The sequence below is a fragment of the Triplophysa dalaica genome, chromosome 4 (genome assembly GCF_015846415.1).
Source record: "Triplophysa dalaica isolate WHDGS20190420 chromosome 4, ASM1584641v1, whole genome shotgun sequence".
In the NCBI taxonomy this organism is placed as follows: Eukaryota; Metazoa; Chordata; class Actinopteri; order Cypriniformes; family Nemacheilidae; genus Triplophysa; species Triplophysa dalaica.
The window spans coordinates 15,972,133-16,000,122 of NC_079545.1; the positions used below are offsets into that span (position 1 = coordinate 15,972,133).

At 38.7% G+C, this 27,990-nt stretch overlaps 1 protein-coding gene across 1 annotated transcript; it reads right to left on the reverse strand.

Moving 5' to 3' along the window:
• Nucleotides 1-27,922, reverse strand: lmx1ba (LIM homeobox transcription factor 1, beta a). The gene is made up of 8 exons (XM_056746560.1): nucleotides 27,591-27,922; nucleotides 26,545-26,731; nucleotides 2,378-2,610; nucleotides 2,109-2,287; nucleotides 1,748-1,825; nucleotides 1,583-1,649; nucleotides 1,294-1,458; nucleotides 1-790 (listed from the first exon to the last, which is right to left on the reverse strand). The coding sequence occupies exons 1-8, from the start codon at nucleotides 27,655-27,657 to the stop codon at nucleotides 633-635; spliced, it is 1,134 nt and encodes a 377-aa protein (XP_056602538.1). The 5' UTR covers nucleotides 27,658-27,922; the 3' UTR covers nucleotides 1-632.
• Between the last annotated feature and the right edge of the window lie 68 nt (nucleotides 27,923-27,990).

A 27,990-nucleotide genomic window follows, 5' to 3' on the forward strand; every position in this document is an offset into this window, starting at 1 on the left:
TAAAAAATAAATAGCACAGCGAAAAATAAACATACAGTTTCACACATTGACAGTAATACTACACTCTTCCAGGGACATAAAATGTTACCGTAACACGATTTATTTTAAATAAAGCTTTGCAGGTTTACTTGGCACATGGACGTAATAAATAGCTTTTAGTCTTTATCAAGACATCAACAGCTCGGCATCATGTTTGTCCTCTGATAGGATGATAAAAAAATACAAAAAGTCTGTTTGTGGAAAACGGCATGAGGTTTTTTGCACAGCACGTCTTCACATAAATACTCGAAATTGTGTTTTAAAACAGAAGGCTGATGATTATTTAAGATCCAATCTTATCTTGTTCACCCAGTGGTATAGCTGGAAATGTCCCGTGAAAGTCTCTGAAACATCTTCAGTGTCTCTCATACATTTTTCCAGCGCACCTTTGAACCTCAAGACCCGCTCAGCATGTCTCCCATAGGAAAACCAAGATCTGGTTTCGTTTAAGCGTTTCGGTTTGTCTTGTCCGTCTGCCTCCAGACTCTATTTGAACCTGTACTTGATGTTTGTTGTCGTACGTGAAACTGTCGTTGCAGGTCATGGCTGATGGGTAGTTTTTGTGGTTGTGTAGTCTGGGTCTACATTTGCTTTCAGGATGCAAAGTAGGAGCTCTGCATGGAATACAGACGGTCAATGGGGTTTCCCACGCGGGTTTGAAAGGAGCCGATCTCCGACCCTGCCATGAAGCAGTCGCTGAGGCTGGTGAGGGACGTGTCGCTGTCGATGTCGTGGAAAATGGAGTCGTTTCCTGCAGAGAGACGAAACAGATCAAATATGGTCTTGAAAGGTTACGAAGTGATTCTTGCAGCCTCATTGTAAAGTGTGAAGGTCCATACGAAAGAAAAATCACATTTGTTGCTTTAATATAGATGTCTTAAACTGAGCTCGGATTTGTCAAGTCTGCAATCAAAAGTCAACATTTTTGAAGATCTCAATATGAAGTCAAACATTTCTCATCAAATTCACCCAAATTCAGATAATTTTACACCTACAAACTACAGCAAACAGTCACTAACTTTGCCAAAAGTAATTTTATTGTGTAATTTTACAGGCTTTGAAACTAATTCACACTGTTACATAATGCTGATGACAGTTTAATGGATTGTTCATGTTTTATCAAGCTTGTGTGTGGCGTTAACAGCCGCATGTTCCACACTAATAAACAACGACATATTTTCTATCATAACATCGCTGCTGGGACTAGTTAGAGGTTGAGATCACAGATTACGAGTGTTTATCGCTCATACACACCGTATGGGTTCATGTGATCACCGGGCATCTGCGGAGGGGTCAGACCCTGCTGGAACGGGTCTGTGCTGTATCCGTTTGTTTCCATGGAGACTAACTGATGCTGTGGAGGCGGAGCCAACGGCGTATAGGAGTTCATCAGATTCTCCATTCTGCTCGATATCACATCTGCAGTTATTATAAACACAAAACTGGTGTAAGACTCAAGCAGGGTGGGTCGTGTTCCAAATGTATACAGTGTTTTTAGGCATCATACTGTATAAGTGTGTATGTGTGTGTTAAAGATTCGCACCTTGTCCGAGCCTCTGAGTGTTCTGCTGTTCTTGTTGTTGCTGTTGTCGACGGGCCAATTTCTTCATCTGACCAGAACAAAAGAGCAGCAAACATGTACCGAAACTAATTCATTAATGATTGATCATGATGTGTAGACTAAGATAATCTCTCTAATAGTGCTCACCTTTGCTCTTTGGTTCTGAAACCAAACTTGGACCACCCTTACACTCAGACCGGTTTCGGCTGCCAGTGTCTCTCTTACCTGAAGAAACAGAAAAGACAACATCAAACGTTTTGTTAGGTGGACCAGCAGTGGTGTTAGTAGCTTGAAACAATTATCTTCCAGAAACAAAAAGTAAAATAGGAATTTACTTAAAAAAGCAATACACTTCCATTTACAGTATCAAAACATAGTGCTTATATTTTTTAACCTACAAAATATAAATATATATATAAAATACAATTTGAATAAAAAATATAATAAACATTATAAAAATTGAAATTGAACATAAATTGATTTTATGTGCAATATGCGAAGAACAAACCTTTCTGCAGGGTTTGGAGGACACCTCGAAGGAGGCTTTGAATGCTCGTCGCTGCTGGGTGGTGAGAATGGTACGTGGCCTCTTGGGTCTGCGGGGGTCTTTGCTATCATCGCCGCCTTTTCCCTGACCTCCTGAACCTTTCTCTGGCTTCACATCCAGATCTTCATCCTCACTTTTTTCTATAGACAAACAGACACAAAAACGTGTTAATACCCCTGTTGATGAAGCGAGCGTTGAGACGAGGGGGAATAAGAGAGATCAGTTTTTACCCGAGTCAGAGATCTCTGGACTGACAGAGTGCAGTAGGTCTTTCTCTTTCTCGTAGTCGTTTTTGCACAGCAGCTGTCCTTCCTTCAGTACAAACTCATCTCCTTTACACAACTGTCTGTCACACACACAGCAGCAGAAACACGCCAGATGATAAACACTCTCTAGGGCACGCATCACAAACTCAGTGGGCGCGATCTTCTCCAGACACCCACTGCATTTGGTGGCAAATAACCTGAAGACATAAAGAAAGAAAATAATCATGCATATTGTTCTTGTTTTTATTAAAAAATATATGAAGTATATTTATAATATTTATTCAAAACATATTGCACCTTCAGGGTTTTTATAGTTAACTATGACTAAACATATTAAAACATTTCTATTAACTGAAATGAAAGAAAGTATAGAATTAATAAAAGATTAAATAATATTTGTAAAACTAAATGAAATTTCAAATGTCGCACTAGCAATGAAATAATGAAAAATGTTTAGATTGATGCCCTAAAATTAATAAATGGAAATAAATAAGAACTAAAAGTGAAATAAATAAATTAAACAAATTAAAAATAAATGAATGATAAAATGACAAAAACACATCCAAAAGTGCTTCGAATTACACTAAAATCAACATAAATATAAAAACTGCATAAATGAAAGCTAATTCAAAATATAAATAAAACTACAATAAAACTTATAAAGAAAAAGTATAAAAAAATAAAAAAATGCTATGATTTAACCATTGTATATAAAATAATTTTGAAAAATAGGATATACATGGAAATAAAAACATTTCTACTCTACAGGGTCTCAATTACATGCAGTGACATGCAGAAGACGCTGCGACGCAAAATTCAATAATTCTAAGCATTAAGCAGATCTTCCCTCAGAGCTGCACTCTCTCCCACACCAATAAAGTTAATCCATACATATTACAGCCCACCAGATCAATACACCCCTGACACCGGACACCAGCGGTGATACTGTACATCTCATTATGACAAAATTTGAAAAAGATTTTTAATAAGTCTCAAGATTTGATGCTTTCATTAGGTCAGATTCTACATACGAATGATAAGAGAGAGGAAATCTCTGTGACATTTCAATAGTTTCTACAAGATAGCGATGAGATTAAATAAAGACTTGTGGTAAAGAAAAAGACCTCTGTAATCTCATACACATCTCCTCCAGATTTTTCTTCTCTAGGTATCTAAACAGCGTCTCAAAATTGTGCTCAGATCTTTTTCTTGAGAAAGGATCTGGAAATTTCACTAATGTCTCCATTAGAGTTTGAGAAGAGATCTCAACATTTCAGACTAAGATGATATGTAATAAATCTGAGAACGTCCAAACAATAGCATTTTGCCTGGGAAGGATGAAGCCCCGCCTCTTCTACCCAACTTCAGTTCTTTCCTCCTTCTTTGATGATCTGAGATAATCGCATGTTTGTCTGCTTCCTCTGACTGTCACATCGCATTATGCTTCTGTCTGTAATTCCCATGATTCCTCCGAGATCATCCCTTCTTCTATTGTGCAACAGATCTAATCTGATCTTCTTCCTCTCTCTCTTTGTTGACAGGACCTCAGCGGCGTCTTTGTTCTCAGTGTCTGCCACGCGTGACTCTTATATCCCATCTTGTATTAGCGGTGTGAGATTATGAGGAAACTGGGAGCAGTGCAAAAGTTTGGTTGCCAGGGCGTTGCCATGTGGTTGGTAAATTGCGGTATTTTTTTGTGTGGGTCGCTGTGAATGTTTAAGCTAACAAAGGATTTAAGGATTTTAAATTCCTTCTCTTGTATTTTGCTGTAGCGGTTCATCTGGTTCGTGGTTCTCGGTTATGTGTGTGTGAGAAAGAGAGAATTCGTTTTGATTGACACTTGCACAGTGCAGCGGATGAAACTAATCCGTCTTTAGCAGTATTAAGAACACCGAGTCTTCACGGTCAGTCAGGCATGCTCAAAAAAGTCCCTAAATGCTGTGATCTTTAGTGTGTGATCCATTGATGTTTGTATACATCACCGTTCAAAAGTTTAGGGCCACTTTCACATTCTTTGTTTATTTTCACACAGTTTACAAAAATAGTAGACTCATCAAAACTATAAAATAAAATAAAAAATTGGTAATTATGCCGTGATTACATAAATAAGTCAATACAAACAGAATTTTTTATCATTTTCAGTGTAGTTACTACTTTGCAAAAATGTGCTCTTGTCGTTTAATCAATCGGTTACTTTAAATGTTTTTTAATTAAGGTTTTTAATGAAAGTTATTAATATGTTGGCACAATTATATTCTTGTCAGCAAAAACTATTTTAAACATTTAAACACACACTTTTAGGCAAAGAGGTTTTAAAAATCATTTAGTAAAGTGACCCTTAACTTTAAACAGTGTGAGTGTGTGGGATATTTAAAAAAAATTAAAAGTGTCATATCTTTTGTACCAAAAATGCACCTATGGTATCTTACTTAAATCTGCTGGTCTATGGGGACAGATGTATTTAATTGTAGTTAAGTAGTTAAATACAGTTTAAAGCTCTTTCAAATCCCTCTCTGATGTCATTATGGACCTGCTCTGTGTGTGTGTGTGTGTGTGTTTGATTTTTCCATCCGCCCTTCCCCATCCACACAGAGCAGATGCATGTGCACTACAAAAGAACTGAAGATGTTTTAAACACTGAGGGCACTAAACTTGAGGGCACGGAAAAACCCTGCGGTCCATGCGCAAGGCACAGTTTACCACAACTCCCTTCTGACCCTATCAAAGAGTAAAATCCACATTCATTCTCATCAATAAAATTAATAAGAACGCTGGCCTGTAAAGTATCAGATGTCGGAAGCGGGACTCCTGGTTCAGTAACTTTACATCAGTGCTGCTGTTAGTCACATGTGATAAAGCAGAAAGCATTTCCACTGTTCCTCAGTCATTAAAACAAATAAAACTGAAAAAGCAATTCACGATCATTTAGAATGTCTTTAGAACAACCTGGCAACCACCACAGAACGTCTACACAGTCAACATGTTAACCCTTTGATCTCATCATCCACCCCAAACAGCAAACTATAAATCAATCAATTCATTATTTTACTTATAAATTTGGAGGAATTGGTTTATTAGACCAAGATTAAAGCTGTGCGGAGGGAGGTGTGTACCAATCGGCCGTTCAGTGGTGGAAAATGAGAATGACTGTGGTAAATGGAGCGTGTGTTTGCCCAGCGCCCAGAGTAATCTTCTGATGATATACAACACCTTCTGATGCTCATCGCTCAATGCTTAACAGATATTAACACGCTAAACGGACATTGACATGCTAAATTGATGATTATGATCAAAATACAAACAGAGATATAAGTAAACATGTTTAATTATCTTTCTTTCCATAAAACAAACGTATTTCCTTCTGAGTCACTTACATAAAAAGGTATGGGTCTAATTGAAATCTGAAAAGTAAGAATAATTAGTCCAAACTAATTGCTAGTCAGTAAACACAACTTTGTTTATACAACTGGACCCTGGTAAAAGATGACATATTATTGAAAATATACGTTCTTTTAATATAATTCAAATGTAATTTAAAATCATTTATAATGTAATTTACAAAAAATACACTGGTATTTTTTAAATACAACACAGAACTTTTACAATACATCGAATGATAGCTGTCAAGAAATGTCTAGAAATAAATTCAGCCCAAAACCAAAAACAAGATATTGTATTCATTTCTATTGATGAAAAATAGATGCTAGGAATTAATGTCTGCTTGGGAGAGAGAGAGAGAGAGAGAGAGAGAGAGAGAGAGAATACAGCAGGTACACAATGTTTGTGTGTGTGTGTGTGTGGGGGGGGGTGGGATAGAGTGAATACAGCAGGTACACAATGTGTGTATGTGTGTGTTTGGACAGCTGCTTTTCTTAAGTTTGGCAGCTCTATTCAGTATTGAGTTTACTCAGCTCTACCACAACAGCAAACACACTACCAGCAAATAATAGAGCACACATAAAAGCCAACACACACACACACACACACTCAGCACACACAATAGGTCGCAACACTTTAAACTAAAAAGAATTAAGATTCTCATGCTACACCTTTAATTTAGCAAAGTTTGGTGTTTATATCATCTGTTCCCAGCATAAATCCATTCTATAATTTTAAAGAGCCGTAGATCTAAAAAAGGCTCAGCTATGACATCATATTATAGACCCCGAGTGTGTATGCTGTCTATTAGGACACATTTACTTCTAGAAGCTCATTAGAGGATAATTTCTTGCAGGCCGGATCACATCATAGCATTATATCTTATGGTCTCTCAGAAGTCCAGATTTTGTGTAGGTAGCAGAAGAAACCATGGTTTCATACAAGCATGTGTGCAGTTATCAAAGCCAGATCTGACCACAGGCTTGAATGGCGTTGGCTTTCTTTTCAAAATCACAGAAGCATTTTGGGGTATCATAGGTATACATTTATGACCAAAAACGCCATCGAGAAGATTTGTCTTTTGTATAACTTGCACTTAAAAAAAAACTATTGCCTTGCTCATATTCTTCATACTCCTTCCACTAACCTACGCCTCTGACCTCATACTCATTTCCCCAAATCTGTAGCATTTTAATGACCGCGTGTGCTCATCTGGCCTGTTTCCGTGTTGGTTTGGTTGATATAAAGCAGATATCTCTGTTCAGCACATCACAGCGGAGGCTCTCAATTTGTGCTATAACAGACCCAGAGCCACAGTTACGGCCTCTGTAATTGGTGTCTAGGGCTGTAAGAGACTTGGCTTGAAGATCGACCAATCAGATTAAAGCCAGCGCATGATTGACAGGAGGATTTTGCTAATACCCCCATCTCCCGACGTGTCCCATTGGCTGCGATAAAGAACACAGGGGTTATTTAACACGATGAGCATTTGTGTAAACTAATAAACACTCGTATAATAGAGTGAGTGTCAAGCCAGATTTTTCAGGAGATCTCCGGCGACGGATAATCTCGGGATTAACAGAAATGTCAAAAGGCCGACGCAAGCTCTCGCGAGCAGATGTGCATGGCATTGTTGTCCACTATACGGCATATGAAGTCGTTCTGGAGAGACTTCACACAACAGAGAGTTCATTCATTTCATGAGACGAGTAAAACGGAGGCGTCCTTTGAAAACCTACTGAGCTCCCTATACAGACAGCATATGAAACCCTCTACATAGGCAGCAGTTCTGCGGCCTAACTGTCATTCCAAACCTGTATGACTTTCTTTCCTCTGTAGAGCACAAAAGGAGATATTTTAAAGAACGTGTAACATCGAACCTCAGACTTGTATTTTGTAACACAAAACCACTGATACATTTCTCAAAATATCTTCTTTTATGTTCTATTGAAGAAAGACTTGTGTTTGAACAACACAAGGGTGAATAAACAATGACTCATTTTCTTGTGCGTGAACTATCACTTTAAGGTGCCTTGTAGATGTTGAGGTGACCACAGTGAAACCCAAACATTGAGCAGTCTTTGTGCTGGAGGCTGGACGGGGTAGAGCTCTCAATCCAGTTTTAAATTACCTCTGACCCTCACGGTCTGCCCCAGAGAGACTAAACAAACAGTAATATGGGGCGTTTTGAAGAGGAGCTCCTCGAGTATGTGAAAGGAGGATGTTAAGGGGCTCTGCGCTGGAGACTATTTAACAAGGCCTCCTTAATCTGTGGATGGGGGTTTACACTGGTGACCCAGCTGTGAGATTATGGCAAGTCTCAAGTGCCTCACATCGACCCCCCAAAACAATCCCTCTTGGAGAAGGGTTTAGCCACATCTGAGAGTGAAGGTGGATTAGTGTGTGTGTGTGTGTGTGTGTTTGTGTGTGTGTGTGTTCCCACCATCCTCTGGACCTTTGGGTCCGTAAAGGGATGTTTGTTGAGTTTTAATTAGTAGTGGTAATCCTTAGATTATTAGACTTCAGGTCTGGAATGTTTACTTTAAAGTCTTTAAAATATCTGGTGACTTAATTATGGCTTAATGCGTATAGAGTCACGACTCCTTTCATTCCATCTTCATTCATCAGGTTTAAAACTTGGTATGAATGGCATATCAAATAAATTGTATAAAATTATGTTGTAAAGTTTTAAGGTTTTAAGTACAACCTATCTTTACAAGTCATTTCAATTTAAAAATGTAACAAGAAAGTTGAAGTCAATTTGACGTTTTACTTTTAAAGTTTTAGCTGGAAAAGGTTGAGACTATAAATTCTGTGTTCCTGTAACTCAACGTGGAGGTCAAGGATTCAATCTCCAGGAACCACAAAGAAACTGGTTTGAAAAATCCAATGCATTAATAGAGTCAAACGCATAAACGTACATGCAATACATTCTAAACATCTCATCAAACTTTAATTTAACTTGATTATTACGTGTTTTTTTTCGGTGACTCTGAAATACATGATTCTGATTGGTCGATCTTAACGCTCTGCACCTTCAACATCCTCATCTCCATTGCATAATAAAACGTACCAAATTCACACAATTACCCAGAAGAAAGTCAAGAGGAATCTTATTTTTAGCTTTAAGTGTAAATATTGGAAGTGAACATACTTATCTTCGCAATACGGCCTGACTTGACAACAAAATTACCAAACTGAGCATGAAGCACAGTCAGGGGGGTACGTTTCCATGGCAACGCTGGCAAATTGCGGGATGCTGGAACATCATGAAGGGTGAGCTACGAGGAACTGAATCTTGTAAAAAATAAGTTCTCGTATAAAACATCTACTTTCGTGGTTTGTGGCGACACTTGCAGTAGATAAGAATTCAACCAAAGAGAACAATAAGATGACATTAAGATCCCTTAAATTTCATTAACCATCGTTCTGCTTGCGATCAAATTATTTTATGGTAAATTAGGGAATCTAATATGTAGAATAACCTCCTTATGACACTATAGCAATATCTATCCACTCCATAGCAACTCCATGGCAACACCCCGACAACCACCTGCACCAACGTGCTTTGGACAGACAAGCATAATTTTTCACCAAAAATGTTTAAATCTAATTGTTTAGATTTCTATCTAAAAATCCAAAAATCTCTCTGCTTCATGTCTGTACTTCACATGTGGAACTTAAAAAAAAGTAAAAAAAATATTTAAAAAAATCTGAATATGGTTTCTACAACAACCGCCTTTCTCTGAAGACAATAACATGTGGTAGCTTTGAAACTTTAGATCTGGTACAGACTCGTGGGCCTGGATGACGAATTGTGGACAAACGCATAAAACATGCACTCTTTGGCCCTCTTGCACCCACAAGTGTAACCTTGCGAGACACAGACTCTATAAAGAACCAGCCCTACAAAACAGTTAAAACATGCAAGTGTCTCGTTTCTTTTATTGAGTAACAGACCTCTTTCTTTCGTCATCAGTTTTTAAGTCTATACAGAATTTTTACAGGAAACTTCTTGAACTAAATTCCGTCCTCTGTCCTTAATGCAATGACTTCACAACACAGGAAAGATTAATGGAAAAACTCTGGAGCTGAAATCGTCTCTCCTCCAACCAGTGACAGACCACCCTCAAATCATCCCATAATCCCATCTGCTTTAGGCCAACAGACTGAACCCACTGCAGGTGTTTACCACCAACTGCCCCCCCTCTCTCTCCCCTCACCTGCTCTTCGCTCACATTTTACACATTTACATTTTGCTCTTATTGTGCATGGACGAAATCTTGGATGTATGCTTACATAACATGTTCACATATAACATCTTATTTTGTCCTTAATATATTTCATAGTCATAATTAAACACTACAAACCAACCAACTGAAATATACGAACTGTCAAATTTACGACATTGAGATGCTACATCTGTTCTGATGTTAATAAAACCTGTTTACATTTCACGCAGCTTATCATATATCTCCAGAAAAACTGGAATATACTGCTAAAGTCACAAGGCTTTATAAGACAGGGATGAAAAAAAACGCACAAGCAGACAAACACACACACATATTCCTCCATTATGTATAAGGTGGTAGAGAGTGACATGAGATTCAGAGCATCTTTATCTGTCGGCCAAGGCTTCTTTTGTACGGATGGGACAAAGGCTGATGTCTGAAGAGCGGCTCACAGCTGCTGGTTGAGAGGCTGTTGACAAGCGGGTGTCTAATACAATCATCTGCGCACATGCCTTCAACTTTACCAAACACATCTGATGCTCTCAACAGTGATGGGAGATGATGGGGTAGAGGAATAGTACAATTTTTTCAAGATGTTGACATTTATCATTATTACACGGCTCGTTGGAATGCTTGATTCTGATTGGCCAGTTGCAATATTTGGAGGTTCTTTATTCCCAGATAACAACCTCTCAACACTAATAACACATGGTAACCTGGATGCAGACTGGCCAATCAGATATGCTTTTAATAACATATATGACACTATACAAATGATTAAACCAATTTGCCTGCTCGTGACATTTGAACACCGTTTCTTTCCTTAAACTGAAGTAAAAGACTTTTCCTCATGGAAGATCTGCATTAAATTAGCAAATAAAGTATAAAAAATTCACATTTCGTGCCCAGTTTTTTTCTAATAATGTACAAGCAGCCGACTGTTATCGCGAAATAAGCCCCTTCCGTGTGGTCCTGATCACACTGTCAGGGCTTATTTCTGCGATAACAACCAGCAGCCTGTACATTATCCCGTACATGTATACATTTTCTCTATGGACTATTTTATAAAACTTATGCACCTGTTGATGACTGTGTGAACTGAACTTAAATTCACCTAAAGAACTATAAAGAGCAGCTAAATGCAATGTTTTAATTGACATTTAATTTAAGAGTCAATTTGACAGACAATGAAAAATACATTTTAATTTGTTTGGGGAACGTGTTCGCCGTGTTTTGAGCCTGACAACGTAAAGTCAATAACATGTCATCGTTTTCACTTCTTCAAAGGTGTACGAGATCAGATCTGATTTTATCATGTCAAAATAAATAGAAGCTCAGACAGGACGTTCCCAAAAAAAAGGTAAAATGCAGAAAGAGATGTGACGTGACTGTGAAAGTATGGTTCACATGCCAATGATTTCAACTGTACAGTAAATGGGAATGTTCTCTCTGAGCGCATGTGATAGAGTCACAGTTGATGGGTGGATACGCAGAGGAACTAGAAACATTATTTCCCAGAGGACATAAGTGATGAAAACATCTCTCTCTCGCTCTAAGTGTGTCTTCAATATCTAATTATTGACGGTGATCTCCAACAGATAATCGGTGATGACCAGCAGGTTGCGGTTTTTATTAGACCTCTGTGAACCTGCGGCCTTTGACTGTGTCTCACCCTGAGGGTGTGCCACGCTGAAAAATAATTATTATTGATATTCAATTCTGAAATTAAAAAAGAAGAAAAGAAAAGTCACATACTGTATATATGTAGGCCACAAATAACGTAGCACTGTTTCCATACGAGGCCGTTCTGAACAGTGATTGGAAGTGAATATAATTGTGTAGGGGGTCTTAATCCACACGGCGAAAAGCCGGGAAAGAAAACACACGACAGGGGCCAAAAGGAACCTCAACCTCACCGCCCCTGTGCACAATATGAGCTCTCATACAGCGGAGCCCCGGGCCATAAACCTCACCGTGCTCTTAACACCCACAACCCTAATAAAAAATGACTGTCTCATTTTTGCTCACACACTCCTCTGCCCACTCGCTCGCTCACTCTTTTTCTTTCTGCCGAAGTTAGAGATTTCACCTACTGAACCTTTGTTTTTTCTGTTGATATTGTTCAAAATAACAGTCACCGCACACTACGTTTGTTTTGATTCTGTCAAATTGCATTATGACACTGAATATGGAATCATAGTTTCTAGCAGGATTGACCTGGATCAGGAGACATAAGTTCAATGGTGCTGGAATCGAGGGAAGTCTCACCCTAGAAACAACCTTCTGTAGGAATGACATAACAAATCATGACACCCTCTCATACGGCAATATGCCCAACAAAAACTGAACACTTGTCACTCAGCTGCTAAAACAATGTAACAATGTTAAATTGTGAAATGTGCTATACAACTGAACTCAAATCTTGTTTTATAATAAATGTTTGTTTTGTGTAAGAGAGTGATGGTTATTGGGATATCAGGAATGCTAAAGGTGAAATTCCTCTGCCTAACACAACACACACACAATTGCAAACACACATATACAGTCATACATTCACACTCATTTGCTTACAAAAACACACATGCACTCACACAGTCAGCACAAACACACAATTGCACACAGTCAAACACTCGTGAACATAAACACTTAGTCACACACGTTCAGATATACACAACTACATTTACGTGCGCGCACACACACACATTCAAATACACACAACTATATACTTGCGCACACACACTCATGAACACAAACAGTTAGTCACACACAGTCAGATATACACAACTACATGTGCACTCACAAACAAACACAGTCAAATACACACAATTATATACTTGCGCACACACATGCACACTCTTGTACGCATGCACACACAGACACAGTCAAAAAAGCAATTACATACTTGGACACACACAGTCAAATATGCTCAAATATAGTTGCACACACATGCACACTCGCACACACATGTACTTATGCACACACAAAGTCAAAAAACGCAATTACATACATGCACACACACACACACACACACACACACAGTCAAATACACACAATTATATAAATGCACACAGATTCACACACATGTACACATGCAAGCATGCACACACAGACACAGTCAAAAACGCAATTACATACTTGCACTTGCACACACACACACACACACACAGTCAAATACACACAATTATATAGTTGCACGAATGCACACACAGACACAGTCAAAAAACGCAATTAAATACTTGAACACGCACATGCACACTGTCAAATACATACAATCATATAGTTGCACACACAGACGCACGCAGGTACACACAGACACAGTCAAATAAACGCAATTACATGCTTGCACACACACCTACACATGCATGCGCACACACGCAGTCAAATACACAATCATTAACTTGCACGCACACACAGTCATACACTTTCACACACACTCTCACACAAACATTTACACACTTGCACACACACATCTGTTGTGGATTTGGGGATGTGAACGGTGCCCAGTGCTGAGAAGCGTCAGTTTCTTTGACTCTTTGTTTTTTTTATTCGCTTGACTCAGTCCGGTTGTCATAACCACTCAAATCCATAAAGATCTTAGTACCACCAGCAAAACGTTCCACACATATTCCTGTGAGGACCAGAATATATGTCATACACATAGTAACAAAGACAATATATACATCAATATAACCACATATCGCTATATGTCATACCTTAGCCTTTAGTGGAGTAAAATAATAAATATATAATGAGCAATATTATGTTTTCAAGCTGAATGAACTTTTGTTTTGTGTATGTATGCAAGCAAAGATAACGCAAGAAAATTGTGGCTCCTTATCATATGAGCCCTTTGATTCATGTAAAAAAGGGCATTGAATGCTTGTCATAACGTCACACGGTTCTGAACTGAGAACAGCTCTACAGTATGACAGTAACATTAATAGGTGGAAAGTCATGTAAGTCCAACAAAAGCAAATCCTTTGCTGCCTGCAGTTCCAAAACAAGCAGCAAGAGAAACAGCCTGAACCGGTTTCACGCCCGACGTGCTCACAGGGAAAAACTCCTCATTTAGGAATGAACGGCTCCATATCTCTTACACACAAGTGTTGAAATGACACGGCTCTATCTGATGCTTTTCATCCAGCCTAATAGACCGTAATGGCATTACTGGCTTGGAAGAAGTAAATTGTCAGAGTCAAATAGGTCACAAAGCGGATTGAATACCTGTTAAATACCGCGGTAAAGGCAAAGACAAAGGCGGTTATTTTTTCAACTTCTGGCTCGCATTTTCTAAAACAGAATACTTTTTTTGTGAAATGTCTTTTGTATGTGTGTGTCAGTCATTGAGAGACCTCAGGGATGCTGGCCTCATGCTAGGTCCAGATTAGAAAATGCTTGTGTCACGACTCTAATAAACCCAAGAGACTGCACGAGGAGTGAATGTGAGCCCCAGAGAATCTAATCCTCGGAGCTATGCATGCTATTCCCCCCCTGCATCAGGTGCAAACAGGTTAAACTGTGCTCACGGGAGAGAGAACGGCCCCTTTGTGCTCCCAACACTTTGATGTAGCGCAGAAACTAGTTTGTGTCTGAAGGGACCTCAGAATGATATGACATGGAAGCCAGGAGCCACGTATGGAGTAGTTCGCCCAAAAATAAACAAAATCCTGTCATTCTCTTGCGGGGTTGTAAACCTATAAATGACTCTCTTTTTCTGTGGAACACAAAATAAGATGTTTAGAGAAATGTCTCAGTGTTTTTGTGTGAAACTACAATGGAATCAATAGGGTTCAATGTTGTTTGGTTACAGGCGTATCTTCTTATGTGTTCTGCAGAAGAAAGTCATACAGGTTTGAAATGACATGAAGATGAATCATTTTTTTAGAACGATCCCTTTAAAGAGCGTCATCTTTTCTTCTGATGGTGTCTGTTAGAACATAATTGCATGTGCTTCTCGGATGCTTCTCTGATGAGCAATAATATAATAATATTTGCAGGAAACTCGAAGAAAGAGGGAGGGAAAGAGAGGGAGAGAGAAAGAGAAAGAGTGAGTCTGAACGAGATTAGCAGCATTAGTCTCGCCGCTACTGAACGGACTTAATTCAAATGAGACTCTGCTGGGTTATTGGAGGAGGAATATCAATGCAGTAATTACTGTTACATGACAGGCCAATGTCTTTCTCCCAATCACAGTTTCTCTCTCTCTCTCTCTCTCTCTTTCTCTCTCTCTCTGTCTTACACACACACACACACACACACACAGAGAGAGTTAATAAAGACTGCATCTGGGCTAGAGGACGTGTCCCTGAGGGCTGCCACAGGCATCTGAAACTGCTAAATGGCTGCTTGGGTTCCTAGCAGGGCCTTTAAAACAGATAAAATGATTGAAGAGCAAAGAGTATAGAAAGAAAGAAAGAGAGAGAGAGAGAGAGAGAGAGAGAGAGAGAGGGAGAGATAGAGAGCGAAAAAGAGAGAAAAAAAGAAAGAAAGAAAGACTTTGTGTGGAAATATTGAGGTAACGTTTGTGTTTGGTCATATATGTTTAGAGAGGTTTGTACATACAACAAGCAAAGAACAAACTGTGTTTAGTAAAAAGTATGTCACACACATACTCCATCCTGTGCAAAATATACTAAAGTTTAAAAGTGTGAAATTTACTATCCACGAATCCATCTGTCTTCTGTCCGTCATCCAGAACCTGAACATGTTGTTGACTTTTAACACGTGTGTTATGTGTGTTTGTGTGTGCATGTGTACAACCTTCTCTGACAGATCCTAACTCTGACAGATTTCATGTTCCCCCCGGGTACTGTCAGCAAACCCACCAGCTGATATTACCCCCATCTGCAAAGTCACAGTGTACACACACACACACACACACGCACGGTCTTCCGCAATATTAGCTTTTGGAAATAAAGCATCTTGTCTCCCCTGTGCCCTATAGGTGACAAATTTTCCTTGTCAAATCACACCAGTCTGGAGCGATGCATTCATCTAACAGAGCTGACGCACACATACGGCAAAATTCATCTTTAAAAGTCAGTCTTTTGACATGTAAAGATAAGTTATAAAAATGTTTAACTTAAAATGTGAATTATGGGATACATTTGTTTACATTTCCTATTGCCAATAAAGTATGCTGGCAGTACCATGGTACAGGTATGACACTTGGTCAGATCTTTATTGAAGTGCATATCCCAAGAAAACATGGTATTATCAATGTCCAATGTCTGAAAGTGATGGTACTGTCATGGACATGTCATACAATTATACATGGTACATGATGGTACATGGTAGTACCACGGTAGCAAGAGCTTAGTTAGCCAGAGTTATGCTTGGTTAACAAGTGTTTGGAAAATGTTATACTTTGTAGACAAACAAACAGACAAAACCCATCTGAGACTCTCCTACTGTCTGCTTCTCATTTGCCTGCCGGTGATAAAAATAATTAATTCAACAAACGTTTGTCTCCACGACATGCTTTTCCACCCCGAGTCACTCCATAAAACTGAGCAGTAACATCATACGACTGTTGTTTGTGTCTCGCTAACACATTCTCTCAGACGACACTTTGAACCTTCAGTCGTTATGAATCTACCACATAAACGCCCGTTTTTCCCCGACACTTTAAGTGTTATTCTGCCTCTCGCTAGACATCGAGACGGAAGTCCCATCGGGGGGGACGAGTCTGCGAAGCTTTAGCAGAATGGCCCGTGACAGTCAATGTTTCCAGGCGGTTGCGGTTCACTCATGCTGAAAGTATCGGATGGACAGAGTCCTTAACGTGTCTATAAAGTGACCAGCGGTTCCTTCCATAAAGCTGCTCTTTATCCTGCGGTCGATGTTAACCCGTGATGGTGGGTTACATTTTCCCATGTGCAAATCTCAACTTTAGGACCCAGATTTTACACAATGCCACAAAAACACAAAACATTCCTACCACTCTGGTTTACTCACATCCGTTTGAAAGAGCATAACTTGAGTTTGAGTCAGCACACACACATTGTGGTTGGTGTGGTCACACTCGCCCTCTTTGAGCAGATCTTACTGTGACACAAACAAGTTTGCTCCCTACAGCCTCTTACTGACACAATGTAAGACTATGTCCGCTTAAAGACTTCCACTGTTTCAATAAGTAATTCATTTGTTACATTTATATAGCGCTTTTCTGGGTACTCAAAGCGCTTTACATGGAAGGGGGGAATCTCCTCAACCACCACCAATGTGCAGCATCCACCTGATGATGCGATGGCAGCCACATTGCGCCAGAACGCCCACCACACACCAGCTTATTGGTGGAGAGGAGACAGAGTTACAAAGCCAATTAGTACATAATTAATAAGAAGCTACTGATTATTAAATGATCACAAAAATATATCCAGGTCCTAGTTTACCCCAAAATCAACAGAGATAAATTACATTTTTTATAAAAATATATTTAAGCTAGTTCACTCCAAACATGGACATTTAGAAGATATAAATATTCAAAATGTCCAGTCTCTTATACATACGAGGTAATTTAAATGGTATTTTTAAGGGGGAGGAGCCACGTAATATGCCCCGCCCCAAATTGCATATTTGTTTGGCTTTCAAACATTTTATGAAATTCACTCATTCTATCAAAACTGACATTTACTAATAATTTTAACTTGCTGAATCAAAGAAAAAAGCCGAGCTAAAACTAAACTGAAACGGAGTAGCACACTACAGTGCTGAAAGAGAGTCGACTGAAGCCCAACGATTCAAACATATAGATGATCTACAAGATGAACATGTTGAGAACAACAACATAAATCTGAGACAGCAAAGACCAACATGACCACTGCCGGGAGCTATAAACTACAGCGAGGTCAAAGGAAAATATTTTTGAGAGACCCAAGACAAGGAACTAACTGGATACTGTATCATCGTAAAAACAACAACAAAAGGAAATTGAATTATCGGTCTTGGGGGGCAAAGTTTAGACGCACTGTCAAAGCTGTGCTGTTTATTCAGTCAAAAACATGAATGAACAAAATGAAAAGTCAGCTTAAAACAATGAATGCACAAAATGAAAAGTCAGCTTAATTCAGCCTGCTTACCAACACCAGCTTGACTATAGGGGGGGACCAGCTTAATCAGTGAAGCACTTCAGGTTGGTGTTAAGATGATGACGATATTTTTAAAGGAATGTTGGGAATGGACTAGAAGACCAGACTCTTTGATGTGAAAGACGCTGGTTAGGACAGTGGGAAGGAACTGACCCGAACCATGTGCGCTCGCCCCTTGCTTGACGTCTCCGCAGCACAGACCCGAGATCTGCCCTCGAGCATCACAGAGGCGCCATGCACAGTGGCAGGTCTCCGCACATCTCCCCCAAAGCGCCTCCATCCAGCACGATGTTCAAGACCCTGCTGAGAGCAGAAGGTTAGAGAGGGACTCAGATTACACGCTGCGGCCCGGGGAGGCACACTGAATCGCTTTCTTCTTACGGACCTCCAGCCTGGACCCTCTGCGGAGACAAACCCAAGCAGGGCCCGTGGCCGGTGGAGAGCCTGTGTAACCTCTGCCAGCAGGGCGTGGTGACGGGCGACTCGCGCCACGGCTGGGGCTATACCATCAGCCTCCGACAGGTTTCTTAGAGGTGAAATGTCCAAAACTTCCGCAGGGAGTGAAAACTTTATGAGCTGCAGAGGTTAAATGTGTCTTTCCGCCCACTTTCTACCCGTTGCTACCCCTTTAAAAATGAAACTTTTTGGGGGCGAGGAAGTGAAACTATTGACTTTGTCCAAAGAGATGGTTCACGTAAAACTGAAAATTACTTTATCATTCATTCAACTTCATGTCATTCCAAACCTGTATGACGTTCTCATGCAGAACACAGAAGAAGATATGTTGCATAGTAGAACATTGGACATCATCAAGACATTTCTCAAAATATCTTCAAATTGGTGAATCATTTTGAAAACTTGCTGTTAACTATCACACACGTTCTTTAGTCAAATAAAAACTGTATGTGTTTGAATCCTAGTATCCTGGTGAAAAAAAAATGAGTCCACTCACTTTCAAATGCATGTATTAGTTTTGACGCACAACCTTCAAATGTAGCAGAGGAAAGTTACAGGCTATTTTTGGCCTTCTGAGGAGGAAGATGTGCTCTGTCCTGCCAGGCAATCTCTCTCTCACACACACACACAAACATTCAGAGAGTTGTGCTGAGGTCACCGAGTCCATAAACGTACCTAAATCAACAAGATTTACTCTGCAAATATAACTCTGGTTGTATGTGTGAAAAATCACAGAGCATAAAAAGAGCAGAGAAATCCAAGAGTTTCACAGTTTAATGTGTGAGCCCTTTAAACCTGCGATTGGCTGTCAACATTTTAGTCCTCATCAACTGGAAACATCGCTCTGAAAGTGATCAAAACAATATAATTGATATTGCATATGGCCATATGAACATTATAGTCATAGCTTATAAATGTGCATAAAAAATTTGTGGTGGTATCTTAGTTGTTCCTTTAAACTGGGAGCAAAAGAAAATGTTTGCTTAAGTCGCCTGCATCTCAGTCGTTTCTAATAAAAAAGGCCCAGAATCTCACTATGCCCCTTAGAGTTTCAGAAGAGATGTCTCAAACTGTGCTCGGATTTGTCAAGTCTGCAATCAAAAGTCAGTATGAACTCTAGTGAGGCAGTCTTAATCCATAAGAACAGTTTAGAAAATGGTGTGAAGTGATTTGCTCTCAAAAATAATGCCAAAATGATAGCTTTTTTTTAAACAATGAATTTCTATAATCTACATCAAAGTAATATTTGGTATGGCCAACCTTCACCTCTTAAAGAGCTCTTGTACTCAGGGCCATTTCTGGCAGCGTGAGAAATGGTTGCGATATCTTTAGCAAGAAAAGTGCTCTGCATTCAGTCTCATTGATCTCTAGGAGAAACAAATGAGAAATGAAAGAGATTTCATGAAGTGCCTTTTAAAGATGTCCATCTTCATCACCTCACGTTCTGTGACCCAAACTGAGCTCCCTTGCAACTCCAACCACCCCATCCAAGATGTCTCTGTTTGAAGCACAGTCGGGGTCTTACAACCCAAATCGTCCTACACAGCAGCAGCATCGGTCTGAGGGAGGAGGGCATTGCGTGGGTCGTGTAACATGATACACAAAACAGTTTTTTACTGAGGGTTATTTTTGGGATACCGGCGGGCGAGTGCCGCCACATGGTTCGTCTAGTGTTTAAATGCCCCCTCACCTCCACCCGTCTTCACAGGCTCAGAGAAGTTGAAGCGTGTTTAGATGTCCTGATGGCCCGCTGTGCCCCGGGATCGAGGATTTACACCCGGACACATGCCCCTGGACGGGCTGATCCCTTTGATGGGCAGAAAACACAGTAGATCTTGTGGTTTGTAATAAAATTGAGTGCTTGGTCTTTACAGTGTTCCTCCCCCGTTTGCCTGATCATTTATAGGAGAGCAAAAATTATTTTGTTTCCAGATATTAATTAAAGGCGGAGCTCAATAAGAAATAATACAATTTATTGTTATTTACTTATTATTAAATAAAAAATAACTAAAAATGTATAATAAACACTATGATATAAATAATGTTATATATAAACGTTTAGGATTGGAATTAAGCACAAGCATCCATGCTAACAGTAAATTGTCTCACGTTTAAAAGACAGGTAACCCATAATAAAATGTTGTCATTATTCATTCACCGTCCTGTTGCTCAAACCTGTATGACTTTCTTTCTTCAGTGGATCACAAAAAGAAGATGTTTCAAGAAATGTTTTAGTGGCTTTGTGTTCATACAATGGAAGTCAATGGGGGTCAATCTTGTTTGATTACTAATGTACTTCATACAGGTTTGAATTGACATTACGGTGAATAAATTATGATTTTTTTTTTTCATTTTGGGGTGAGCTATCACTTTACGGGAGATGGGAATGGTTTTAAAAGTGAGGTTGTAAATGAAAGCAGTGGAAGTGGAAAGGGTACAAAAACTCATATACAAAGCGTACAATAACTACACAACATTGGCATGAATCTCAAGACATAACTAGACAAAGCAAAACAACCAAGCACCTGCACAGAACACCCTTGCAACCAACTTGCAAAGACTTGAAAATACAAGTATCTATGCGTTCATACACTCATATAAGTGCTTAAATGGTTCTTCACACCGATGGAAGAAAAATTTTTGGTTTAACAAGAACCGTTCAGCCAAAGGTTCTTTGAAGAACCAGCTCTTTCTTACTCATTTATAAACTAAAGAACACCTTTTTCCGCCACAAAGAACCTTTTGTGAAACAGAAAGGTTCTTCTGATGTTAAAGGTTCTTTATGGAACCAAAAGGTTTCTCTGTTGCATTAAAGAACCTTTTGAAGCACCTTTTATAATAGTGTCGGGTGAAAAAAGTAAACGATTTAAAAGAAGAGTAAACATTAAAAAGGCTGAATGTGGTGGGACAGGCTTGGAGACCCTCTGAAAGGAAGAGTTGAGGAAGTTTGAAGGAATGTGGAAGAGATTCGGGGGGTCTCCTGCACACCACCTGCCACCAGCACATCAGTTCTGCCCCAATGGAGGTCAATACAATGAAAAGCTGTTGTGCACCTGATAATGAGCTTCAGCTCACTCCATCTGTTAAATATACTCAGGAGATCAGCTGACTTAGTAAATAAAGACTGTGGATGCTGGAATCCACCTGTTCTTTAGATCAATGCTCTATACAGAAGAGAAGAATGATGCAACGGATGACTACAACTGATAAAACAAGTGCATGCTTCTGTTTGGTCCAAAAAATACTTTAACAAAAAACGCAACGTGTTACGTCATAAAACGCCTGCCTGATTCCACAATTTCCAAAATATTTTGAAAGTAGAAAAAAGAATTATGCCTCAAAACTAACTTTAGAAAAAAAATATATATATATAAAACATAAAAATGTGTCTATATTGAATAGGGGAGTGTCAGAAGGGTGTGACAGAACAAACGCACAACATTAAAGTTAAATAAATGAGTGTTTTCCTTCTCATAATATCAGTTTTATGTTTCCTTGACCAGAGATGCAGGGGGCTTTTCCATAGACCCTCCCCATCCATTCCACATTGTTCTGTCGCTCTTTTCTTACTCCTCATTCTCCACACGAACAAGTGGATTAAGGATTTGGCTTCCGGTGGCACAAAGCGACGGGGAGCTGTATGTCACAGTCAGTGATAAAAGTGCGGGCGGTAACACGGGGGTCATACCGTTAATCTCATTACGGGGGGGAGAGAGCACTTGAAAGACAGAGAAGCAACAGAGAGGAACTCAAGCGATTCGAGGGGGCCTAAAAAACGTCATTGCTGAAAAGATGCTCTTTTAAAGCTCAAGAGGAAAGAACCAGTTAGAGTAATTCTCGTTAGACACCAGCAAGATTAAATTCGGGAGCAAATGGAAACTCATGCTTAAGTCTCATCTGTGTCTCAGATATTACTTCTGAGAAAAAAAGGGTCAGAAATATGACAAATGTCTCCTTTAGAGTTTCAGAAGAGATCTCAACAATAGCTGGGTTTCCATCCAAACGTGATGCAAATCTTTGACAATAACAGGAGGGAAGACTAATGCAAAATTGGTGCGTTTCCATCAACTTCCTCAAGCGGATGACATGGTTTTAGTAACCTAGTAACCAAAAAGAAAAATCCAGAAAAAATCTGGAAACCAGAAAGACACAATCAACGGTATCAGCCGCTCTGTCTTGTGGCTTAAATGTTCGCGTTTCCATCTCCCGCTATTCACATTAACTGTTTTTCACAAAAGAGAAGCCCCCCGATCAAGCGTAAAATCTTTTTTGTGGAAAAAAATATATTTTGTAATTTGTCGTTTCCCAGCTACATGAGAACTCCATCAGATCTTCAAGTTTCTCTGTGCACTGTGGCATCATGGGAAATGCTGAGATGGCATGTTCGCAGACCCTCACATCTACACGAGAATTCTTGTTCCCTCAAATGCACCATAGGCATCAGAGCGAGGGGCTGCACCCTGCTCCCCACGCAGGGGTAGAATGTGGGATCAGGGTGTGAGAGCAGGTCTGCAGGTACACAGCATCTGGGTGGCAGCACTTCACACAATCCCGACAGCCTCTCCTCACAGCTGGGTGACAGCAGCAGAGAGAGGTGAGGTTTGACATTCCGAACGAAAGATTTAAAGAGAGAAAGAAAAAACACATAAACGAAATAACTAATTTGATTTAAAGAATCTTTATCATCTGCAAAACCTTCCTGGTTTACAAAAGGTTCTTTGTAGAGGTAAATGGTTCTATAGAGTATAACAAAGGAAGCACGAGAAATTGTCTGAATGGGAACCAAAATGGGTCAGATTGCATGAGTAGAACTGGCAAGAGCAAAGCGGAACTGGGGGATGACCAAATTGTGAGAGGAAGAGTCCAGTAACACTTTTAAAAATGAAGGTTCCTATGTTCTTTATCATGCTGTGTTGTTCCGTAAAGAACCTTTAACATCCAGTGGAATTTCTGTAAACTACAAAAAGGCAAAAAAAACCTTTTACTAAAAGGTTACGGAACCAAACATTGTTATTCTATGGCATCACTGAATGCCCAGTCAAAACTTGACCCAGACTAAGAACTTCAAAAGACAACACTTAAAAATGTAAATATGCCATTCTCAAAAGAGTCACCATTCACCAGAAAGCATAACATTTATAATATTTTTACCTTAAACGACCTCTAAATCATCAAAAACTGCAAACAAAGTTTATTCAAAATGCATACTCAATGTTTTACTAAAAAAAAGAAACAACAAAAGAAAATAGGAATGAAAGAACGAACAAAAGAAGGTAAAGATTTTGAGCGTATTTCACACCTACTCTCAATGAGGCCACAGTGTGGAAAGAGAAGAGAGAGAGAGAGAGAGAGAGAGAGACAGAGACAGAAGCTGGGAGGAGAAAACAGACAAACACACGCTGAGCTTCTGCAGAAAAATCCACAATACTTTTAAAGATTAATGTTTATTGACACCTAAAACACACCTACTATTATATTATGACTTAAATGACTGATTTGTTCAAGAGCAGCACCTGATCCAGGAACAGTAACCACATGCTCACATTTTTATCATTTACTTCAGTGGGGTGCAAGTATAAACCTGAAGTTATGTGAATGGACGGTACAAAAGAACAGCTTTCCAAAACTCATCCACTTCAAGATGCTGAATGTCTTTTTATCTACAGGCAATGAGAATGAGTGTGTTATAATGTGTGATATGACATTATCTTTCTTCTAATATTTAATATTATAGTAATCCAACAAAAAAAAAAAAGAAATTTCATGTTTTGTCATGTTTTCATGGGACCTGCAACAGGAACCGGCATGTGAAAACAAAGCAGCCCTTCAACGATATGCACAACCATTTAAATGACATCACAACAACAGTACTAAAAATAAAAGGGAAAAAGGCCATATGAGAAAATATCATATTTCCACATTGTTTCTGAAAGACTAATAAGAATGTTTGTTGTTTCTGCAAACTGAGCGATATTTCTCTGAGCATCAGAATCTAAACATAGGAAGAGAAGATAGGACATCAGTCTGAGAAACTGAGGGTTGAGAAATTACTTTTTTCAGACTTTCTATTTTGTTTTGAATGTCATAAATCAAGCATGAAATCATACTATACTTTAGCACACGTATAAGGCATTAATCTCTACAGCATCGAATGTTTGATAAATAGACTGCTGAATCAGAATAAGCCAAAAATGCTTTTATTGTTTACAAATATGGAACTATTTTCTAACATTTGCACAAAGCATTGTTAGACTACAACACCATAAACTTTAAATAGTCATCTTCAACTTTCTCAAAATTCCTAGCACTTTGTTACAGTGACTATGGTGATATTCTGAAAAGCAGAGGATGTGTATTTGAAGGTCATTACATCACTGTCTGCTCTCTCAAGAACAGGCCAACATCAGACTGTAGGACACACAAAACACACAGTGATGGTGACACCTTCATTGAATAAATTACTTCAAATACAATATTACTGTATTTTTAGAGTACACTTAAACAGAGACTGGAGCAACATTTTTACATTGGAGCATTATGTCTCAAATAAATCAAAACTCCAATTAAACGTTTTGTTTCCTTCTATTTTTGTCTAAATCGGTCGTTTTGTGTTGCATTTATATTTTACTGTTTAAATTTCACTTTACTTAATGCACGTTCCAGTTGTGACACATAAGACAATACACCATAAACATGAAAACTACTTAGGCTGCTCGAAATAATGTGTGATGGTTGTGGTTTTCCGAAGCAGTGTGTGAATGGGAGTGCACGTGTGTGTGTGTGTGTGTGTGTGCGTGTGCTTGCGTGCGTGTGTGTGTGTGCGCGCACGCGGATAATTACAGGGCACCGGGCGTCCTGTAACTTCATTCCTGTGGTGGCTCTGAGGAGCTTGTTAATCTCTCTTAAATGAGAGTCATAAAAACAGTGCGGGTGTGAATGAAGCGTACTAAGTACCTCATCATTACAAATAAATACAAGTTTAAGGGTTTTAGAAATAACAAGCCGTCAAAGGCATTTTATACACTTTGGTGAAAATGTGGTTCGGTGAAACAAACTTAGGTGTGTCAGTAAAAGGTGTTTTATGTATTCACAATGGTTTCATTAAAAGGTTTTTGCGCGAGAGCTATTAATAGCCCTACATATAATGATATACTCGTGCAATACGTTATAGGCATTAGCTATTATAATTTTCAAGAATAAAATATTATTTTGAATTATTTAACTAAAAATTGTTAAAAAGCTGTATAAAGCTCAATGTATTTATCTTAATGGTAAAAAATATTCTAAAAAGTGTAGTTTAATATTTGATGCTGCACGCCGAGTTTATCCACAACATATTTTTTTTTAAATAATATAAAAACAAAGAGTTGAACATACACACGATTTACATGCGCCCCGTGACTAAAAAAATGTATAATACAAAATAAGGTATAAGTATACAAATAAGTAGCCTACAATACAAATAATTACTATTATTTACTTAATTGTTAAAAAAGGATCACAAAATAAGTATTTCATAGGCAATCATTTGGCTGGTTGTATTTTGGTATAGTTAGCCAACGAAAATGATCTATATTTCATTTAAAATTTTATTAATATAAGGTTTTATTATAACTAATAATCTTATATTTTAAATTATTTTATAGTTTTAGTCAATATATTTATGCTAATAACATAGGCTACGTTAAAGTGGCCGTTAACGAAATTATATTTTCATTCTTTGATTCACGATATCCGAAAATGCTTGAAATGGAAACAAATCATAGAATGCAATTATTAATATTATTCTTTAAAATATTGCCTTTACACACTGTCAGACATAGGCCCTCATATGATCTGAATCGAATGATCGTGAAAAACAAAGTGATTTCGGCCGAGTCGTTTAGCAGAGCTGAAACTGACCCACCAGCTCCAATAAACTGGAAAACCGTGACAGGTGTGAGACACAGAGAGGATGAAGAGAATCGAGTCTTACTGTTGGTAGTCGTGTTTACAGTAAAATTTGCGGTCTCTGGAGTAACAGCTCATGGTGAGAGGCTGCTGACACACCGCGCACTGCACGCACTCCTCGTGCCATGAAGACTCGTTCACGCGCAGGAGGAATCGATCAGAAATGGGTCTCTGACATCCTTCACACACATTCTGATGAGAGCAATCAGACCCTGACAAACATAAAGTATACACATAACAGATGTTAATATAAGTAACAAAAAAAAAATTACACATCAGAGATTTTAAACACAAAGGTGCATGCTGAAATAAGGTAGGGTGATAAATTACACAATATTCTGTAGACATATTTAAAATACTGTATTTGTTGCAACTGACCATAGAATCAAATGAATTCAGTATTAAATATAGACAGGTTGATTCTGTCATTTTAAATATTGTTTTCAGGCAAATAACACCAGAACATTTTATGCCAACGCTTTACGCACTTTCCCGATTCTAAACAGGACCAAAAATTGTACCTGTAATTCATTTTACAGTTAGCCTTATTTTTTTTAAATGCAGGCCTCAATACGTTATATTAGCACGTTTCTTCGTTGCAATCAGTCAAACAAAATCATTCAAAACTATAGGCTGCATATTGACAAAAATAATACTACAAATTTTAACTGGTTTACAAAAACAGGGAAAAGGTCATCAGACTTGTTTACGCAGCATTAGTTTTTTTCCAGCATAAATGTGCTTTTATTTTAATGTAGGCATAATATTTGCTGTAAAACGGCATATGTGCAACGGCGAGCATGACAACAATCTAAAATCGTTACAGAATTTAACCAGACTTTGACACAAAACAACATAATTGTTGTAATTATTTTGTATAGTTTTCTATTGTTATTGCACATTGTACAGTTTATGGTGTTTCTGTGCTCAGATATTTGAAATTAGTTATGTTGGTGTTGATCTAGTCATGCGAAATATATCTGATGTGAACAAAACCGGTAAATTTAATTTACTCTGCTGATAAAGTAAACTGCAATTCACATTGTATGCTGGTGATGTTGTTAAACTTACCCAGAATGAGTCCTAAAGACGCTGCTCCCGATCTCAACTGATCCTCAATCTTGATTCCGTCCAACATCTCGATTCAGGTTTGATTTCAAGACAGTGATTTTATCAACCTGTTGCAAAGTCCAGAAGGGTTTAGAGTCACCAGAATTGATGTCACGGTACCAAAAACTGCCCCACGTGTACCACAGGGATATAGAAACCAAAACGTTCTTGTTTTATTCTGTCTGTAGTCAATCAGACGACATGATATTTTGTTCCTGCACATGAAGCAGCGTCTTGCGAGTGCTTCCTGTTCTTCTTGACTTCTGGATCCAGTCAATAAAATGACTCACTGTCATCCAAATAACAGCTCTAATACATCCAAGAGTGGGTGTTAGTCAGCTGTGAACTGCTCAGTGAGTTT

Bases quoted from the DNA above. Each gene is read 5' to 3' on its own strand.
- lmx1ba (XM_056746560.1), bottom strand. From the start codon at position 27,657: ATGTTGGACGGAATCAAGATTGAGGATCAGTTGAGATCGGGAGCAGCG. The intron at 2,611-26,544 runs GTAAGACTCGAT...TTATGTCTTCAG, and splicing joins TGTAAACACGACTACCAACA to GTTATTTGCCACCAAATGCA. The intron at 1,459-1,582 runs GTGCGAATCTTT...TAATAACTGCAG, and splicing joins CACTCAGAGGCTCGGACAAG to ATGTGATATCGAGCAGAATG.